The sequence below is a fragment of the Lactuca virosa genome, chromosome 5, assembly GCF_052849685.1.
Source record: "Lactuca virosa cultivar CGN04683 chromosome 5, Lactuca_virosa_CGN04683_v6, whole genome shotgun sequence".
NCBI lineage: Eukaryota > Viridiplantae > Streptophyta > Magnoliopsida > Asterales > Asteraceae > Lactuca > Lactuca virosa.
The window spans coordinates 67730249-67747203 of NC_136430.1; the positions used below are offsets into that span (position 1 = coordinate 67730249).

A 16955-nucleotide genomic window follows, 5' to 3' on the forward strand; every position below is an offset into this window, starting at 1 on the left:
CGAGTCAAGAGACCTACTCGTCGAGTCCCTTCCTTAATTTTCACATAACACCCTTCAACTTCTTGCTTCTGAACTTGGGATGTTACATAACTATTTTTTTTTCAAAAATTCAAATACAAATAAAAATACATTCTACTTATGACCAACAAACGGAACAAAAAAATAAAAAATAAAAAATAACTAGCTGAGTATGAAATAATGAAAAAACAATTATAACCAAAATCAAAACAACAATTTAAAACAAGTTAAAGAAAACTGAAATAAAAAAATAATTATAGAAAGGAAAGGATATACTTGCTTATGGATCATATAACAAACATAATCACTTCCCGGAATTAAGGATTGTAGATTTATGGAACAGTTTCTCCCACATTAAACCCTATCAAAGCCTTACGAGAAGGAACATCAATCGAAGGTGATAGACGTGTATCAAAATCCAGGGCTACGATATACAGTTACTCGTGAAACATTCATCGATCTTAGGTAACTAATCTTCTTCTCTATCGATTCGTTTGTTAAGCTTTTGTTATTCAATTTCATGTGGCTCGTGGATTCCTTCTTCAATCATTATTAGCTTAGATTGTTTTGTCTCCATTAAAAATGCTCCAAATCATATGATATTTTGGGTACTAGAATTTTAAATTACCTCTATCATAAAGTCATGATCCACCAGAACATTCACTTCATCTGTTTCAACTTTCAATTTCAAAATCACATATATAAACACATATAAGCCATCATATATAAATACATAAATCACATACAAGCAACTCAAACTAAAAGTAGGAAAATACTGTAAAGCTACAAAGAATTGAGCATGGTATTGAAACATGGGCACTTACATATATCTGCACTTACATATATCAAGGGCATAAATGTCCATTTTTTTTACTAAAAGAGATTGTCATGATAAAAGTAGATTGTCATGATGAAAAAGAAGCATCATTGTAAAACTTCAATTGTTTGTTTAGATGTGCTAAATAATTGTCCCATTATTGCCACACATTTTTTATACACTTCTAATACCTGTCCTAGTATTCTCTCTTGAACTCAGAAAAAAATGATATCTAAAACAAGAAAAGAACAAAAAGCTTTACTATTTTTTTACTGAAAATACTTAAATTAACAAAAAGATAACAATTGTGTTCTAGCTTTCAACATGCTAGTCCCTCCCAGTAAAGAATTTGCACCTCCCCTGCACCAACTAATATCATTTTTCAACCTACCTTAAAAAATACTAGTAAAGGGGGTTTTTTCAATTTTCACCTTGTGCACCAACGAAAAAAGATAGAGAAACAGATGGAAGATGGAACAGGTAATAAAAAAATTAACCAGGGGAAAAAAGAAGAATAGGGGACAAGAGAGGCTATAAAAAATCTTGTTGGCTAAGTAATTACTTCTGAATTAAACATAATACTAGATTGAAAACAATAAAGGAATCACTCCTATTTTTATATTATACATGAAAGAGACCTAATTTGATACAGACACTTTAATTTTTTTTCCCCAAAATACCCCTAAGATTAAAAATGTCCCAGAATTATGAATTATTATTCCAACACTGTTATAAGTTAATTGTTCATATCTTTAAGAATGACCCTGATAATATAAGCTCCAGTTAAAAAAGTACTCACTCTATGGGATCGGTTAACACATACTTATCATATGCATTTAAGCAAACACCATATATGCAATTTATGGAACACCATATATCCAATTTGTATGATTAAGGGTTGTAAGTAATTTAGTCTTTTCTCCATAATTTCCCACAATAATGTTGGTTTTTGTCTCTTTCTTCTTCTGTATCTCCTTTTGGTTATTTTTAGTTCAATAAATTGACACTAAGACAAGATGGCTAAGAGCTGGACTACAATCAACAATAAGGTCAATTTGAAGTTCATGAAAGGGCCGATCGATTTTGCGGAGGTGGCTAAAGCATACATTGACAACGAAGGTCTTACACCATACCGGTGCAAGTTGTTAATGTGTGATAACATTGATGTCATGCATGTTGAAAAAAATGTGTTTGATAACATTTTAAAAGGTCATCAAACTTTTGACTTTGTGCTCATTTAGTCACTTAACTTTTAGTTTGGTCACTTAACTTTTAGATGTGTGCTCATTTAGTCACCTAACTTTTAAAATTTTGTTCATTTAGTCACTAAACTTTTAAAAAAATTTAAAAGTTTAGTGACTAAATGAGCACAATTTTAAAAATTAGGTGACTAAATGTGACCAAACCAAAAGTTAAGTGAGTAAATGAGCACAAAGCCAAAAGTTTGATGACCTTTTAAAACTTAAAAAGAGTTAAGTGACCAAATGAGCACAAAACCAAAAGTTAAGTGACCAAAAATAATCTAAACCCATTTTTTAAGTATGAATTAAAAATTAAAGTATGATGCTATATTTGAAAGTACAATGCTACCATTGCCAATGCACTGAACTACAAAATCCACTACCAATGTATCCAACTACAAACTCCCATAATCTAAGGATAACATCACTCTAAGAGTTATACATAACTTCAATCTCTTGATGTTTATAAACAAACCTGCAGCTTGAAATTTGGAAAAAAGCAACTATCTCATTTGAATGTAGAGGCATCCACATGAGACAACCAAAAATTATAAGAATAATTGTTTATTATGTTAATCAAGAACCACAATCATGGTTTTTACCATGAAGTAATAAGAACCAGAATGCCACAGCAAAATATGCCAAACACTATGAGAATTTTGATCAAATAAGACAATTTGTTTCAACCATATAAAGTGGAAAGTAAAGAGGAAATAATACAGATGGTTATCAAACCAAATACTTTATTTTCCATCCATAAAGAATTTGCTACATGTAAATACAAAGGCAAACACTTTTTAACAATGTTTTGAAGAGCATAAGCTAATAAGCAAACCCAAACACTCTTAGTATCCAAGTCCAAACCGTGCACCATTATCAAACCCAAATCTGATGAATTTTAAAAGGACAAAAAAAAAAGAAAAAAAAAACAATAATAGACATACAAAAGATTAAAATTCATACAGATTATGTGCAAGCCCTCTGGCAACCATGATATTCAATGTTCCTGAATGGTGCTTGATGAGACTTTATATTTGCAATTGCACCAGCCTCAAATCCAATACAGAAGCTACAGGTAGGATAAAAACTAAAAATTTGTAGTGTAGAATCAAGGAAATATAAAATTTCCTCTTAGATAGTTTATAACACAAATCAGAAATCAAAATACTACTACCATTAAAACAAAGAAGTGAAAAAAATAGAAATTCCACAACTATTTGGATGTTAAACAATCAATGTTTGATCATAAATATGTCAATTCTTAGTTTATGAAACCATAATCTTGAATGATAATACTGGCTTTCCTCAATTGGTAGTACCATAGTTTCAATTTTTTTTTCTTATTCATATTTTCTTTGGCAATACATAAGCATTTCAATACAAATGGGGGAAGAGGGGTAAAATGGTCCAAAATCATTATGAGTTTTATAGGAATCTATTACAATAAGAAAAAAAATATATATTTTTTTTAAATATGAATTAAAAATTAAAGTATGATGCTATATTTGAAAGTACAATGCTTAAATAAGAAAATAACATAATTTTTTTTTTGAAAATAAGAATTGAATATTAAAGTATGATGCTATATTTGAAAGTACAATGCTTAAATAAGAAAAATAATATAATTTTTATTGAAAATAAGTTCAATGTTATTATTTCCAACAAACAACTTTCATGACTAAGTGCTTAACTACTAAGCATTTTAATGGGTTCAAAATATGATTGAAAGTATGGACCCAAGAACATTATTTTTGAACATACAAATCATAAGATGGAAATTATCTCAAGATATGTACATACAAATATGTGTTTGCTTTAACTAACTGTCAAATTTATAATGTACGATATTTCCAATGTATAACTAATAAATTTATGTAATTATATCATAAGAGAACAAACCTCAAAAACCAACCTTTGTCTTCCCTTAATATCAGAAGCAAAAGCCTGCCACTCATCACCATTAAAGGTCCCGACCTTAAAAAAGGTTGCTAGGTAGTATATTCTCCTCTTAGGAATAAGAAGATCCCAAGGGAAAAATGGGAAAACAACCTCTATGGCCTACAGACTCAACCTTAGAAGACGGGAAAACAGACCAAGGAGGAAGCTCGGTCAACCTTTGTTGACCATGTGTCCCAGAGGTTAACATGAGGTATTAAAATAGGGTAGGGTCATTTCTGCAATTACATCCATTACTGTTTGACCTTCGAGTTGCTAAGCTCCATTCCGCACTCAAATATTATAAATAATTAAAAAAAAACAAATGATTAGCATGTAGGAGTGAAAAAATTAGTGCAAATGAAAAAACACGAGTTTTGCTAAAAAAAACCTGCAAAGCTACTTTATGTGTCTTGTAATTGGTATACTTTATGTGTCTTATCATTGTGTGTTGTGTCAGATACATTTATGTCTTTGGTGTGTAATGTTTTCTTCTGTGTTACACCCGAGTATAATAAAGTGGATAATTGTTGTTTTTATCAATTCATAACATAATAAAGGAAAGCAAAGCTACTGAAGTAAGTTGAGAATGAAAGTAGGTTACCTTGATTAATAGCAAGACAATTGAAGTAACATAAACAACATTTTACTACAATTTAAAAACTTTGAAACATTCATTCAAAAAAACACATAACAACTAACTGCAGCAAATGCAAAAAACCAATACAACTAACAAAAACAAAATAAAGAAAGTTTTAAACCTAAATCACTCATCAACATCTAATTCATCAAAAAGTTTCATGACTCGATTTTGAGATTGAATGAAAACTTTCACTCTCTTTTCAGTGGTATGAATGATACATCTGATTGTGGATTGACTTTTCCCTCAACATCTTCAAATTTCTACATGAAAATTATACGGAACACAATTAAATACTATGAAATCGAAAATAGAAACATAAGTGAATTTTAACTTCAATTATACATCGAAATTGAATATGCAATGAAGTACAAATCAAAGGAATCGATTACAGAAGTCAATAATTTTACATTATGTGAACAAATATCATACGAATTGCAATCCATAACATCAAATGGAGCAATTCTTTTTACCAATTGAAACATAGAAATGCAATGAAGTACAAATCAAAGGAATCGATTACAGAAGTCAATATTTTACCTTAGGTGAACAAATATTAGACGAATTGCAATCAATAACATCAAATGAAGCAATTCTTTTTACGAATTGAAACATAGAAATGAAATGAAGTACAAATAAAAGGAATCGATTACAGAAGTCAATATTTTACCTTAGGTGAACAAATATCAGACGAATTGGAATCCATAACATCAAATGAAGCAATTCTTTTTACCAATTGAAAAATGGAAACATTAAACATCGAACGATCAATATATAGGCTGATTTGTACGACGTGATTGTACCAGTTAGCGAATAAGAAGCTTGCAAGAAATCGTGGGGAGAAGAAGCAGGAGGGTCGTCGAAACTGATTGTTGGAACTGCACACAACCGTAAATATTGCGTTTAAGCGGCTGAGATTAAAACTTTCATGAGTTTCAACGGCTGTGATATGGATGAAGGTTTTCCACTCACCATCGTCCATAGTATTAATAATGAAGCAACTGATATCCAAACATTTTTTTTATATTGGTGATCTTTCACTTAGCCCCTTCTATCTTCGGTACACGTGGTGGGATGTCAAGTCCACCAAGCAAATTACACCCTTTGTTTGCAAATAAAATGCAATATAATGGTAAAAGGGGTATCGATCCTCGGGAAAATGGTTGTATTCAATCACCAATGCAATCCAATAGAACTAGTGTAAATAAACTAACTAACTAACTACAATTAAGCTAAAGGGGGATGTTGTGATTGATTGAAAACTAAAAGACTTGAATAACTAAAAAGCTTGAAATTAAGCAAGATGGTGAGATGCTCAAATATTGGAGAAATTTGGTTAACCAAGGCAATTCAACACAATGAACATTTGTGTGTTTATCATTAGGATTCAATATGAAGCTTATCATTTATCCCAAATTTGTTATAGCAATCATGAAGCATGATATGCCAAGATTCCTCATAGGTAGTATGGAGGTTGGGGAAGCCCACAACACATATTCTTAATCAAAATCAAGAATTCAATTGAAGCAATTGAACCCAAGAAGTTGATTAGCCTTAAGAATGAAGGAATCCCTAATTCCTAGAGGATGCCAATGCTTACATATCCATAAAGGAGTCATGTTTCATAAGCTAGAGATGATTTCTACCATCATAAATCCCTTGTTCTAAGTAAACTCAATGATTCAATGCTAAACCAAAGAAATAAACCAACAATTGCTCATTCAAGTACCAAGCTCATGATCAAAGTATTAAACAAGCATAAGAAATATCCAAGTGTTTTAGCCAAAGTTAACAAAAATAGAGAAACTAGCTACTCATGGCAACAATATAACAATCACAAAAGTGTTTTTACATCAAGAATCCATCAATTACTTAGAAAGATGAGAAGAATGAGTATCAAGCTCCAAAAATCGCCTCTAATGGTCTCCAATGGTGTCAAATCGAAGAATGAGCTGCTAGACCTAACCCTCCAAGTAAATGGTGAGCAAAATGACCAAAATGCCCAAAAGTGTGCAGTTGCGCGAGTACCCTCGCATGTGTTGCACGACTGAGACTCCACCCTCGCAAATATTGTTGGAATGCTATTGGCTCATATTTTCTCCACTACACACCCCACTACGCAAGATTCCCTTGGTCCCCTCCATACCTCACATGATTCAAATTTGGCCAATCATCTTCAAGCTTTATAATATGGATAGTCCAAGCCCAAAATAAGAATCCATGACCCATCTTCACAAGTCCACTTCATCCAAGTCTTCAATTTTTTAAGCCCAAATCTCCTTTGATGGATCCATAAAGCCCAATAATGCATCGAAAAGCCCACCAAGCCCAACTCGAGTCAAACCGCAACCGCAACGAGCTCTAAAACCCTGCAAAATATCTCATGCAAAATAGAAAGTACCCGACACGATCCATGATAAAGAAAATAAAGAATATACAATTCAATACCAATAAAAAGACCTAAAAAATCTAAAATAAACTAATAAAGAGAATGAAATAAAATAAACTATCAAATCACCCCAAGCTTAAACCTAAATTGTCCTCAAGTTAGAACAAGACTAAAATGAGCTCGGGATGAGCTAAACTAAAAAGGAAAAAAGAAAGATACCATAAAACTTGGTCAACATCTGTCAACATTGTCAGAATCAGTCTTTCATGGACCCTACACATCTTCAAAATGTTCCCCGCTTCAGAGCCATAAACCACATTCTCGAACCACTTGAATGGCAAATAGATTACGTTTGGATGTAGTCGCGGTGTGCAAGACAAAGGAAATAGAGGTTGCGCCAGGTGGGGGCACTTTAAATCACCAATACAGATCATAATGCATGAAGGAAAGGCGCCTCTTCACACACAATGATTCCTATATTTTTCAGGCTAAAGTGTATAATAACGAAATAGGGCTTTGCAGCATGGCCTCCGGGCAATCATCCGGCTTCAGGAGCTTCTCCCTTGTACTGCCCTTTAGAGTCTACCGTCTCATCTTCATTTCCTTTTCTCACCAAAATCAAAAATAAAATAAAAATAATAAAAATTCTACTTAACCTAAATCTAAACCTAACAACATAAATCTTCAATCTTGAACTTCTGTTATTTGGTCTTCAGTCTCCTTGCTGCTCGATCTTCTGTCTTCTTATTTCTCTCATTTTTTTTGGAGAGAAGTCTTGAACTTGGATTCTTGTTCTTCTTTTGTGTTGCTTTTTTTTCTTTATTTTTCTTCTTTCTTTTTGTTGCTTTTCTTGAATCTTCTTTTATTGCTTCTTATTGTTTTCGCTTTTCCAATTTCTTCATTTTTTTTGTGTGTTTTCTTCTTGTCTTTCTTCTTGGAAGGTCTAAGGAATTTCACCATATAACATAGGACTCCAATAGTGGAAATGGAGCAATAGATAGAGGCTAACATGAATACCTAATGATCATTGACAATGTGTTAAGATCTACTAAAAAGGATGGGGAATGACACAAAAATGGGTGTTACCGAAACAACTTGGTCCCAAAAAAGTGTGAATTGAGGGACCCGCCTCAAAGTTCATCAAGCACCTCAATGGAAGGTGTGATAAACAAAATCTATCTAATTATCTACTCTAGACCCCTAGAAAAATGATGACGTATCTTAAAAAGGCAGTGAGAATCTAACTAAGCAAGGCTCGGACGAGACTCACGAGTATTAAGGGGTATTCCCCCCAAAACCAAGATGCGAGTCTTCAATGTCTTCAAAATACCTTACCGGGCTAATATTTGCTCGCACACATCGGCCTAAATGACTTACTCTAAATGCAACTATATACAACCTAAATGCAATCAAAAAAATAAAAGATAAAGAATAACTCACCCCAAGCTTAAAATTAAGCATTATCCTTAATGCTTAGGATGAGAGTAAGGAAGGATCGTAACGGGATCAAGGTGGAGGGGGCCCGCGAGGATGGTAACTACCTTCAGGCTGAAAATGATGCCAAAGATCCTCCATGTAGCTGTTGGTGCGAGCTTGCTGCTCCTCGATGTGCCGAATGGCTGCTTCATTCTGGTTTCCCTGACAACGCAAGGCAGCAAGCTGACGCTATATATCAAGAGGAAACTCGGGTCCCAGCTTGTTGTGTTTTTGATAGGACTGGTACTCATGTTATGGCTCAAAGTGTGCTCCCGAAGGCTGATCATGAAAGGGTGGTGGCAGTTGTCGGATTGGGAGGTCATAATGGTCTTTGGCCTCAAATGGGCTATCAGCATTGGCAATGTCGACCTGCATGTCATCATCATCACCTGCTTCATCATCAATACTTAACTCTTCAGGTAAGAACCAAGTTTCAGGGTCCCTGGTGGTAAAGGCTAAAATGCTGGAGTGAGGTAAGATGTAGACGGATTCCTTGGCATGATTGAGCCAAGAGTAATGGCCATTGCTGGTATATAGTAACAATTCCATCCGAGTGAGAGCTACGAAGTCAAGGAGGTAGATAGGCGGGTCATCCACTGGCACATACTCAGACTTGGGAAATTGAAGGCCCACACCCAAACCAATTAGGGTAATGAGACATCCAATGCAAATGTCTCCAGTGGACTTCATTTGTATGTTGTCACATTTATCCAAGAAAAAAGTGGAAAAACCGGGGCTAGACCAACGGTGGCAGGACATGCAATAGAGGAAATAGAGCTCGACTGTGTTTATTTCTCCTGGTTCGTGACGACCAAAGATGGAAGTTGAAAGAATCTGGTGGGCGATTCTCCAACAATGATGGATGATGTAAGGGTCTTTTTGTCGACTTGGATTGAATTTTGGAAAACTCGTGATCTAAGTTCAAAACTCTACTTTGGGAAAGCTCTTGAATTGAGTCCATTGATAACTATAGATGTTGGTGTTTTGGTTGTCGTATGTTCACATGATAGTGTTGAAGGTGTCGTAGGTGAGTCGGTGCTGCCGACCCTAAAGTCTAAATGTGAGCACCTCCGTCGTGTCATCTCGTGCATAAGTGGAAAGGAACTCGAGTGTGGGTTGCTTGTATGTGTGCGCAGAAAGAGCTAGGTAATCACGCCAACCCATGTTGAGGAACATCTGTTGCAAGCAATCGTCAAGGCCAAGGTTGATCATGGATTCTCGGTGGTAAAATTTGGTGGCTCGGATTGCACGTTTTTGGAGGTTTGAATTGAATTGATTGATTTGTACACTAGTGAATACTGATTTACCATCACGATCGGCATGCTCGGTTGAGACTTTTTTGGATGATCTCAACGATTGAGCTTCGCGGGAAGAACCATGAGACGCGTGAATGGTTATGTTCTTTCCCATTGTACCTGTTAATAGAACCTAGCAAAGACAAAAGCTTGACCAAGATTATCCCTCACACTAGCCTCACACCAATCCAATCAATCCAAAGAAAAATAAAAATATAAATATAAACCGGGAAAACACTCCAAACTTGCAATTTGGCACAATTCAAGGTAATGTAATCCAATCAATTCAAAGCAAGTCAATTCTAAGCACCCTAATGCATGGCATTAGTCTATCAAAATTAAAAATTGAATGCAAGAAAATTAAAAGTAATATACCAAATTCGAGTGTCGAAACCCGAAAGGAAAAATGCTAAAACCGCACCCCAAGCTTGAATTGGGCCCGCAAGGTTGAGTCTTGTGAATCTACGGTGAGAAACAAAAATTTTGGAAATTTTCGTCAAAATGAGGGGCGGCGGCAGACGGTGGCCAGTGGCGGAGATAGCTTTTATAGCGAGTGGATTTTCCCAAATTGATTGTAGATCGGCGTGGTCGGAAGTATTTGGTGAAGAATGCCCCAAGAAATTTTGAATTTTGATGGAAGGTGGTGGCGGAATGAGGTTTTTTTTTCGATTTTTCCGGCGAGTTAAAGAGGTGGTGGCGGGATTGCTGTTTACCGGTGGTAAAATGGTGTGGGGGTGGTCGGAATTGGTTAGGGGTTAGGGTGGTGGGATGCGCCAGTGGTAGAAGCAGGGGAGGACTGTGTTGGCGGGTGGGTGATTTCCGGTGACGAAGGATAAGTGAAAAAAATTGGTTGTTGTTGGCTGGAGATGAAGGAATGAGGGAGATGTATGGTGGTCGTCGGCGGTTCATGGCGAGAGGCGATGGTGAGGCCGGAAGCACCGACCGGTGGTGGTTAGTTGAAGTCCGCCGGCGGTTGATGGCGATGGGGGAAGTTGCATTCGCTGTGGACGGGAGTTACAAGGGGGAAAGGTTTAGGGGGGTCCGACGGGTTAAGGGGATATAAGTTTGGGTCAGAAATGGGTCGAGTACAGGTCAGGTTATCGGGTGGGGCACGAGCGGATGAAGTTTAATCGGTTCCGGGTAGGAGTGTGAGTTGGTCGCGCAAAGGCAATGTCTCGTTTGTTCTTGGTCGCGCAAGGGTCAGCGAGGGTGGGACGCAGGTCGCACAAGTGGTTGCGAGGGTGGGTATCAGGCTGCACAAAACCTGCACGGGTGGGGGGAGCATCCGCGCGCACACATCAGAATACATATCGTGTTGGAGTAATTTTGAGCTCGGATTTGTGCGACTGGGGCTGGGTCGCGCAACGTTTGCGCGGGTAAGCAGTCAAGCCGCGCAAATTGCAGATTTTTGACATTTGTTTTTGCAATTTTTCACTCCACAAGCTCCGGTTTTCTTCCATACTTTACCAAGATCATTGCTAAACCTCAAGATGCTTATTTTTTGACCAACTTCAAGCCTAAAAACATCAAAACTTCAAGCAGAGATTATTTATTCACATTGCATTTATTTAACGTCTTTGCCAAGATATAGCCCTGTTTTCGTTAACCTTCATAAATCGGAGTTTCCAATGTTACGTTGTCGAATTCTCCCATGTCAAAGCCTTCATAAAATGGTTTCAAACGGTGCCCATTCACTTTGAATATTTGATTCATTTCCAAACTCTTAATTTCAACTGCACCATGATCAAACACTTTTATAACAATAAAAGGTTTGTGCTATCGAGATCACAATTTTCCTGGGAATAGCTTTAACCGTGAATGATAAAGAAGAAATTTTTCGCCCGGAATAAAATGCTTTCGAGTAATGTGCTTGTCATGAAACGCTTTTGTCTTGTCTGTGTAGATGCTTACATTTTCATAAGACTCATTCCTCAACTCTTCGAGTTCTTGAAGTTGCATCTTCTGGTGCTTCCTGGTTTCTTCAATATTGAAATTACACTTTTTAACCGCCCAATATGCCTTGTGTTCCAATTCCACCGGTAAATGACAAGACTTTCCATATACAGGGCGGAATGGAGACATGCCAATTGGAGTTTTGTAGGTGGTCCAATACGCCCACAATGCATCTTCTAACTTCAAGCTCCAATCTTTTCGTGTGGTGTTGACCGTCTTTTCAAGAATTTGCTTGAATTCTCTATTTGACACTTCGGCTTGGCCATTTGTTTGTGGATGGTAGGCGGTTGATATCCGGTGTGTGACACCATATCTCTTCATCATGGCTTCCATAATTTTGTTGCAAAAATGAGTGCCCCTATCACTCACCAAGGCTCTTGGTACACCATATCTTGCAAAAATATTTGACTTCAAGAAGTCAATTACGGTTTTAGAATCATCATACCTTGTAGCCTTTGCTTCCACCCACTTTGAGACTTAATCAACCGCCAAGAGTATATAAGTATAACCGAAAGAGACGGGGAATGGGCCCATGAAATCGATTCCCCATACATCAAAGATCTCAGAAATGAGGATAGGGTTTTTAATCATTTCGTGCTTCATGGATACGGTTCCCATTCTTTGACATCTATCACAACTCTTGCAAAATAGATAGGTATCTCTTGACATTGTTGGCCAATATAGTCCACATTCTAGCACCTTCTGCATGGTTTTGTTTTGACCAAAATGGCCTCCGTATGCATACTCATGGCAAAACTTGAAGATTGATTAGACCTCATTTTGGTGAACACACCTCCGTATTAGTTGATCCGGACAATGTTTCCAAAGATAAGGGTTGTCCCACACGTAGTATTTGGAGTCACTCTTCAACTTCGCCTTTTGGTATTCTTTAGTAACCAAGTAATTAACGATATCCGCATACCATGGAATGGTGTTTGAAAGATAGAGGAGGTGTTAATCCGGAAATTCATCAAGGATGGAAGAAGAGGAGCCACCAATATTCGAACGGCTTAAGTTATCCGCAACTAGGTTTTCGGCATCACTTTTGTCCTTTATCTCAAGATCGAACTCCTGTAAAAGAAGAATCCACCAAATTAACCATGGCTTGGCATCTTTCTTGGTCATTAAATACTTCAAGGCTGCATGGTCGGAATATACAATCACTTTTGTCCCAAGAAGGTATTGTCGAAATGTCTCCAATGCAAAGACAATGGCTAGACGTTCCTTCTCGGTGGTAGAATAATTGGCTTGAGCATTATCCAAGGTTATGGACGCATAGTAGATAACATGTGATGCGTTGCCATCCTTTTGACCAAAAACGGCTCCAATGGCAAAATTGCTTGCATCGCACATTATTTCAAAAGGAAGCTCCTAATTTGGAGGTTGGATAATGGGAGCGGATGTGAGTAGGTCTTTAAGTTTGTCAAAGGCTTCTTGACATGCTACATTGAAGTCAAATTCAACATCTTTTTTGAGAAGGAGGCACATCGGTGTCGTGATCTTCGAGAAATCTTTGATAAATCTCCTATAGAATCCCGCATGGCCCAAGAAAGATCTCGCTTCTCTAACACATGTTGGGTAAGGAAGGGTTTGTATGACATCTATTTTGGCTTTATCAACTTCAATTCCCTTTTTGGAGACGATGTGTCACAAGATGATGCCTTGATTGACCATGCAGTGATACTTCTCAAAGTTTAATACCAACTTCTTCTCAATGCATCTTTTCAAAATCTTCTTATGGTTATCCAAGCATTCATCAAACGAATTGCCATATACGGTGAATTCATCCATGAACACTTCAATTATATTCTCAACATACTCGGAGAAGATGCTCACCATTCATCCAAATGACATCCGTTTGTAGGCAAATGTGCCAAAAGGGCATGTAAAAGTCGTCTTGTATTGATCTTCGGGGGCAACGGGTATTTGATGAAAACCCGAGTATCCATCATGGCAGCAATAATGAGATTTTCCCGCCAATCTCTTGAGCATTTGGTCAATGAAAGGAAGGGGGAAATGATCTTTCTGTGTGCTTGGATTCAGCTTTCTGTAATCAATACACACCCTCCATCCATTTTGAACTCGAGTGGGTACCATTACTCCCTTGTTATTTTCAATAACCGTGTTCTTGGGAACCACTTGAACCGGACTAACCCATTTGGAGTCGGAAATGGGGTAAATCATGTCTGCATCAAGGAGCTTGATTATTTCTTTCTTGACAACTTCCATCATTGGAGGATTTAATATTCTTTGAGCTTCCCTCCTAGGCTTACAATCATCTTCCATGAGGATCTTGTGAGTGCATACATTAGGACTAATCCCCTTTATATCCGCTATTGTCAACCCCATGACCTCTTTGTGATCTTTCAAAACTTCAACCAATTGGTTTTCTTCAATGTCTTTTAATTGAGAGGAGATGATCACCAGAAGAATTTCTTCGTTACCTAGATAAGCATACTTCAAGTGGCAAGGTAAGACTTTTAATTCAAGTGTGGGTGGATGGGTTATGGAAGGGTACATCTTGTTTGGAGAATGAGATAAGGAAACATGAGAGACATCCTTCTTTGTTGAATTGTTAACTTCTAAAGTCTTCACAATCTCTTCAACTTCGGAGTCCAATGTATACATATCCAATGTTTTCTTCAAACTCTCACAATCAAGATTCATGTTGAGTACCATCTTCAAAATATCCCCTTCTGATAACTCAAATACTTCTTGGGCGATTGGCTCAATCACATGAACCCGATACAATGGAGATGTTGCTAGGGTACCTCATTGCTTCAAATATGTTGAAGTGAATGGTCTCTCCATCAAACTCCATGGTGATCTTCCCATTATGGACATCAATAATCATGTGAGTGGTATTCATGAAGGGTCTTCCAAGAAGTATCATAGATGACTTGGAAGGAGTCGTCTCTTCAAGGTCAATGACATAGAAGTCTGTAGGAAATACTAGTTGATTAACTTGCACTAGTACATCCTCCAACACGCCTCTTGGAAATACACTTGACTTGTCCGCTAATTGAATGATTACTCCAATTTCTTCCAAAGGTCCAACAGTGAGAGATTGAAAAACCGAGTATGGCATGTAATTCATTGAGGCTCCAAGATCTATCATGGCACTTTCAACATGCAAATCACCAATAGTGCAAGGGATAGCAAACATTCCTGGGTCCTTGCATTTGGGTGGTAACTTCTTTTGGATAACCGCGGGCACATTTGCATTGACTTGAATCTTTTCATTTGCCTTAAATGTCCTCTTGTTGGTGCACAAATCCTTGAGAAATTTGGCATAGCTTGGAATTTGCTTTAGGGCATCTAATAATGGAATGTTGATTTGGACCTTGCAGAAATTCTCAAGAAACTCCTTTTCTTCCTCCTTTTTCTTTGAGGGAGCCAACCAGGAGGGAAAAGGTGATGGTATGACCAATGGCTTGATGCTCTTTTTGGAAGATTCAAGTTGGTCAATGTTGGGAACAACCGGTTCCTTTAGAGGAACTACAACCTTCGAAGGCTCAACAATAATAAAATCATTTTCTTCTTTTCTTGAAACTCTTTTAGGGTTGCTTTCTCCAAGTGTTTTCCCACTTTTCAAGGTGATTGCACTCACATTGGGGTTCTTATTGGTTTGAGATGGAAGTTTATCCCTTTGTTCCATATTGTTGAGAGCGGAGGCCAAATCTCCAATTTGTGCTTGAATGTTGGAGAAAGTGTTATTGCTCTCTTGTTGAAATTGGGTTTGGCTTTAAGCAAGAGAAGTAACGAGTTCTTAAAGACTCATTTGATGGTTACCACTTGATTGGCCTTATTTTTTAGGTTGTTGGTAATGTCGAGGGGGATGAGATGTTTGTGGATATGGAGTTTTTTGTGATGGATATTGTGGATATTGGGGTCTCATCATAACATTTGGTGGGTTTTGCTTTGGTGGGTATGGGTTGTTTGGGTTATTCCTCCAATTTTGGTTTATAGGTGTTTTGAAATCCCATGGATCTTGGTTGACCTTGATATCCTCCCACTGCATTAACATCCTCCGATTTATTACCAAGTGAGGGACACTTATCCGTATAATGCCCCGTCATTGCACAAATACCACACACCATCAATTGTTGACCACTTCCCACCACCATCTGACTTAACACTATTGGGTTATGAGTAAAATAACATTCATATGGTGTTCATGCAAACCCTAATGCTTGGATCTAGTTTTTCTATTTGTACATGCAATATTTGTCCAATACTTGCAAACCCTAATCTAACATACTATAAAATCAAAATTAACATCTAATAAACAAGTTAGAAAGTTACCTTTGATTGTAGCTAGAAGATCTTGAGCTTTTGAGAACCTTAGCACCTCAAATGTTGTGCCTCTAATAGATCACAAACACCAAAGAAAATTAGAGAATCTTAGAGAGAGAGGGGAAGGTAATTTCGGCTCTTGGAACTCTTCTTAGGGTTGGTGTAGCCGAAATTTTGAAGCCTAGGGACCCTTTATATAGGTGTAGAGTTAGGGTTTCAGTGAAACACTTATCCGGTTTCTTAGGCTCTAAGCAGCCCATAAGAATCTTCCAGAATCCCTCCTTGGATGAATTATTATAGGCTATCCATAAGGATTTCGTCCACTCCCTATCTTTAGGGTTCTCTCAGCCCACTTTGCAATTATCCAATAATTACAATATCAGTCCCCCAAGTTTAATTAATATCTTTTGACCACTAAATTAATTCTTGACCAATATTAATTAAACAATATGATTTCTCTTTTAATATATTATTCATATAATATATTAATAAACCATAATAACCTTTTTCTGTATTAATCATCCAGTCAAGTTGCTCTGGTGAAGGCAACCCAAAAGGACCATGCTACAACTGGGTCAAGTACATACCAAATATAGTTATGGGCTTAGACACCTAATCCAACAGTCTCCCACTTGGAAAAGTCTAATAACTATAGATGCAAGTACGACTTGAAAATCCGATTAGCAATCGTAGCTCTCAAAAGCTGTTGTCGAACTCTGATACATCCTTCAGATAAGGGATCGTATAGTCCTCCGTTATCAAGATATCGTGCGGAAAATCACATGGAACATAGTCATACTTATTGTCCAGCAGTTTGTTTCTCGATCTCTGATTTGTCTGACATAGAACTTAATTGAACACATCAACTTAGTCCTGACCGGGCCCGACACATAAG

At 37.0% G+C, this 16955-nt stretch overlaps 2 protein-coding genes across 2 annotated transcripts; both read right to left on the bottom strand.

Moving 5' to 3' along the window:
• Positions 1-11195: 11195 nt before the first annotated feature.
• Positions 11196-12097, bottom strand: LOC145111356 (uncharacterized). Its single transcript, XM_079047641.1, has 2 exons — positions 11625-12097; positions 11196-11328 (listed from the first exon to the last, which is right to left on the bottom strand). The coding sequence occupies exons 1-2, from the start codon at positions 12095-12097 to the stop codon at positions 11196-11198; spliced, it is 606 nt and encodes a 201-aa protein (XP_078903767.1).
• Positions 12098-14492: 2395 nt separating this feature from the next.
• On the bottom strand, positions 14493-15422 carry LOC145111358 (uncharacterized). Its single transcript, XM_079047643.1, has 2 exons — positions 14888-15422; positions 14493-14782 (listed from the first exon to the last, which is right to left on the bottom strand). The coding sequence occupies exons 1-2, from the start codon at positions 15420-15422 to the stop codon at positions 14493-14495; spliced, it is 825 nt and encodes a 274-aa protein (XP_078903769.1).
• Between the last annotated feature and the right edge of the window lie 1533 nt (positions 15423-16955).